Source organism: Theobroma umbraticum, unplaced genomic scaffold (genome assembly GCF_002168275.2).
Source record: "Theobroma umbraticum cultivar Fairchild unplaced genomic scaffold, ASM216827v3 scaffold_228.0, whole genome shotgun sequence".
NCBI classification, from domain to species: domain Eukaryota; kingdom Viridiplantae; phylum Streptophyta; class Magnoliopsida; order Malvales; family Malvaceae; genus Theobroma; species Theobroma umbraticum.
Window position 1 is genome coordinate 116,256 of NW_018397274.1, and position 4,401 is coordinate 120,656.

Below are 4,401 nucleotides of genomic sequence, written 5' to 3' on the forward strand. Positions count from 1 at the left end.
AAAAAATGTCATCTTAACCCGTCTATATACAAAATGCAATTACGACTCCATTAATCCATTAGAAGATGCCAATTTTAATTACTATTATTATTGTTATAATACTCTCCTAATCATTCAATAATCAGACTGGTTTTGTAAATATGAACTACATGTTAACAAATTAATAATGTTAATTTCAAGTAATAAATCATAAACGTTTCAACCTAATGATAAGCACAAATGTTAATCTCGAATTTCTTGAAAATACCCAACACAAAAAGCCATTCATTTGATTGCATCATCTTCAAATTCCATTTAGAAATCTATTCTTAAAATACTTACTAAAGCAACAAACTAAATGCACCAACAAGTTAAAAAAAAAGAGTGGAGAAAACAGAGTAAACATTTTCGCCGTTTTGCAGATTAATTTCAGCAAACAATTAAATCAAATCCAACCTTTTTCTTTTAAAAGAAAAATACAAAATGAATTTTCATAGAACTGCAAAATCAAATCAAAATAAAAGAAAAAGAAAAAAGTATAGAAAAAAAAAAGAGAAAAAGGAAAAAAAATACATGATGTGCTGCAGATGCTTGAGAGAGTCCAAATCATTAGCATCGATTAAGGTTTTGAACTGACAAGCCACCTCTTTTGACGCTGCTCTTATGGATTCTTTCTCCGATTCCTCCATCATTCTCTTCGATTCTCAATTTTATTTGGTGTTTTTGTCCTCTCTATTATTCATTTATTTTTCGAAATTTCAACTTCACCGACTCCTCTTTGATACGTAGGAGGTTCGGTAACAGCAGGTAAATTTCTGCGTTAAAATACTGATGCGGCGCCAAATGATGATGTGGCGCCAACGTGGCAATACTGATGGAAGCTAAACTACACCGTTTCATTGCCGTTGAACGAAGCCATCTTCTAGTCCACAGGTAGAGCATCGAAAGATTGAACCCCAAACTCCTCTCCTAGAAAGTCCTTAGCCGCACTCTTCCTTGCCCAAACTCCACAGAACAACAAGACGCAGTGGCAGTGGCAGGCACACTCTCTTCATCTTTCACACTTGCCAGAAAAAGAAAATAAGAATGGGAAAAACAGAAGTGAAAGGGACGGTGACGTCGCTATCGTCGATGTTCCCGGCGGAGGAGGCGCAGAAGGGGGCGAAGCGGGTGGAGGAGACGCTTTTAGAGAAGCAGAATGAAATGAACCAACTGAGAGACTTCATCGCCGATAACACCTCCCTTATTAACCTCGTTCAAAAGCTCCCCGACGAACTCCACCACGATATCATGGCATGCCTATCCATTAACAATCAATCGATTTTACTAGGATTTATGCTTCTTTTTGTAAAAATAAAGTGAAGTTTTTTTTTTTTTTAATTTTGGAAGGTTCCCTTTGGGAAAGCGGCGTTTCTTCCTGGTCGCTTGATTCACACGAACGAGTTTCTGGTATGGTACCTTTAAGCTAAAATTAGAAGCTTAATTTTGAAATTAAAAAAGTTTGGCATTTTGGTTTAAGAATATAAACTAACTGCAGGTTCTACTGGGAGAAAGTTACTATGCGGAAAGAACAGCTAAACAAGCTGCTGAAATTCTAAAGAGAAGAGGCAAGTCATTGGAGTCTAAAGTAGATTCGTTGAAGGCCGTCATGCAGGATCTTAAAGCTGAGGCTTCCTTTTTTGATTCCACTGCTTCTGAAGCAGCAGTAAGTTTGAGTATCTTGTTTGGAGTCTAAACTGGATTATCTTTTGTAGCTAGTCTTTACCAATTGTCATGATTCTATTGTTACAGGAGGGTCTTGTGGAGATTAGAGAAGAGTACGAGGATGAGAGTTCTACCCAGAGGGTATCTCAATCAGGCAGGGTCTTGCTCCCTTTTTTTTTTCCTATCAGTAGCGTACCTTTGCAACTTTGGACTTTACTTGATTTAGTAGAGATGAAAATGGAAGCCACTGGATTCTGATTTATGTCATAGACAAAGCTAATGGAACTTTAGTTGCTTCCATTATTTCCTTAACACACTTGGCATCCAACGTCTGTTTAGCACATTGCATTACCGTCTTACTCTGTTCCTATCTTTATATATATATATACACACACACACACACACACATTATCATGCAGCCTACTTATCATATGTTTGTTACTTTCATTTTTACTTGATTAGAATAAAATGGCTATCGATTACTTTTCTGAAGTTGAGGATTATAAGTCAGACGAGACTTTTTCCTTTTTAGATCCACTGGAGCAAGATTCACCTAGTTTCACTGAACCAGACAATACGATGGGTGCATCTGAGGATGAAGAATATGCTCGTATAATGTCCAGGTTGGAAGAACTTGAGAAAGAAGAACTTGCAGCTGAAAGTTATGGAGACGATGATGAAGATCAGGATAACAGTCCCGCTGAAAGTGATGGTGATGAAGAGGAGCAAACTAAAGCTGTTTTTGACAGAGAAAAGAATAAAGGTTACAGTTCTCTTGATCATGATCAAAGATATTCGGAGGTAATGTTGAGACTTGATGCTTTTTATATGTTGAATACAATTATACATTGAATGATTTCTCTGGTTACTTATGACATGGGTGTATCAGTCAAGGAAACCGCTACAGCAGTCAGAAGGCAAAGATCCAATGAAAGAAGAGATGTCTAAAAATTATCATCACCAAGATTTAATTAATCAGTTAGCTGTAAGAGACTTAATTCTTTGTGTTCTTTCTTTACTCTTTTAACTTTTTGGTTAATCTTTGTCACTTATTGATGCTCAACACTGTGAATTAATTTTTGTGTTTGTACAAGCCATTGATTTCTTTTCTATTTCAAAATGCAGTGTACTGGATTGACGGTAGAACCTGTTACGAAAGGTCAGTATTGGTGGTTTATATCTCTGACTTACGCATGTGGTTAATCATGCAAACCTAATAAGGAAAAGAAAATGTCTCGTCATATCCACCAATCGACTTACATAGCATTTCAAGTTTGTTTTATAGATGACACAATTCCTTTATTTTATCTTATTCAGGTAAAATGTCGCATAGTGGGACTATGCCTCAAGACACAAAGATGTTAAATCCTTCCATTACTGCTTCTGCGCCTTCTGAAAAGAAGGTGAAGTTTGCAGTAGAACATTCATCAAGAAATGAGGTATCTATAGCTTGTAGTTAAACTCTATTCAAACCTTTGTCCCCTTGAAATGCTTTTTGCTTCTATACCTTCATCCTTGGTCTTCATCGCTGCAAGGCATTTCTTCGTTTGAATGTCCAAAATTTCAAATATCTGGCACAAGCATTGCGATTTTAAAGTGTTGAGCCTATGCGTATTATATCGGCATCATAATCTTGGAAGTGGTGGTCTTTGGGGGGAAGAGAAAAGAACAAACAAAACATAGTATCAATTATGTTTAGAACAGTTTACATAACATTGATGATTTCAGTTTGAGTTTCACCTTTATATAAAGTATATTAAAACTTGCAACATCCTCATGGAAGGGCTTTTAAATACCTATATGACTCCAATTTTCTGTTACAGAAATCTGTCCAGGCCTCAAATTCAGGATTTGATGGTTCCAAGGTACATCTACCTCCAATGTTGGTTAATTTTTCATTTTCATGGGCATGATGCATGCGATCATGGATCATGATGTACTACTCTATTATTTACAGGCTTTTACAGGGTCCATAGTAGAGCATACTGAGAGTATGGAGAAAAATTTGGCGCATCAAAGTACAACTTCATCACAGGTATTGCTGCCTATACACCTTTGGGAGCATGTAATAATTAAGTAGTAACGTCCATTGAGTTCTAATCAAATTTGTCCTCAGCAGCTTTCTGGTTCTCAACCGTGGAAGCCAGTGTCTAGATTCAAAATGCAAAGAAAGTAGTTTGGCGTGGTTAAGAAACATGGGAAGGCACGAAATCTAACCACTGGCTTATACTCTGAGCAGCACCAAGCAGACTTGTGGGAGAATAGAATATAGGATTGTTGTGTATTTATGATTTATGCATTGTTTGATTCACATGTATCATTGTTTGTAATTTTGGAGAACGGAGCCATGGCTGTTGAGGATAAAGAACAAAGGCCCAACTACAACCTCTTTTGAGTGGGCTTGGGTTTGCATTCTTCTGCCCTTTTAGAAGGGCTTTGGCAAATGAGAGAGAATGCTTTAAGGAGACACTGAATAAAGGGGAAAGAGACAGAATGATTATTAACTATAATAGATTAGTATTTGTATTTGTTTATTCAAAGACAGGCAAAATGATTTGCGAATCAGTTGAAAGCACATGCTAATTCCTGGAAAGTATTTAAGTTAAGCCTACCTTTTATGCAACTTTTATTCTAATAAACTGCAAGAATCACAAAAACCATATCTGAACCCGACGTGAATCGAACACGCAACCTTCTGATCTGGAGTCAGACGCGCTA

The 4,401-nt window shown here is 36.8% G+C and overlaps 2 protein-coding genes across 3 annotated transcripts in view; one reads left to right on the forward strand and one right to left on the reverse strand.

The window, feature by feature from the left end:
- Nucleotides 1–771, reverse strand: part of LOC110427053 (kxDL motif protein) — a 2,633-nt gene extending 1,862 nt beyond the window's left edge. The window contains exon 1 of one of the 2 annotated variants that reach the window (XM_021442424.2): nucleotides 553–771. In XM_021442424.2, coding sequence (XP_021298099.1) covers nucleotides 553–671 — 119 coding nt within the window. In that variant the 5' untranslated portion in view covers nucleotides 672–771. The remainder of the gene's footprint in view (nucleotides 1–552) is intronic. The other variant, XM_021442425.2, reaches the window with a different exon arrangement.
- A 140-nt stretch (nucleotides 772–911) lies between these two features.
- LOC110427050 (uncharacterized) lies at nucleotides 912–4,217 on the forward strand. The gene is made up of 11 exons (XM_021442420.2): nucleotides 912–1,272; nucleotides 1,369–1,428; nucleotides 1,517–1,684; nucleotides 1,771–1,837; nucleotides 2,216–2,484; nucleotides 2,573–2,668; nucleotides 2,809–2,842; nucleotides 3,001–3,122; nucleotides 3,507–3,548; nucleotides 3,641–3,718; nucleotides 3,803–4,217. The coding sequence occupies exons 1-11, from the start codon at nucleotides 1,066–1,068 to the stop codon at nucleotides 3,857–3,859; spliced, it is 1,200 nt and encodes a 399-aa protein (XP_021298095.1). The 5' UTR covers nucleotides 912–1,065; the 3' UTR covers nucleotides 3,860–4,217.
- Nucleotides 4,218–4,401: the final 184 nt, after the last annotated feature.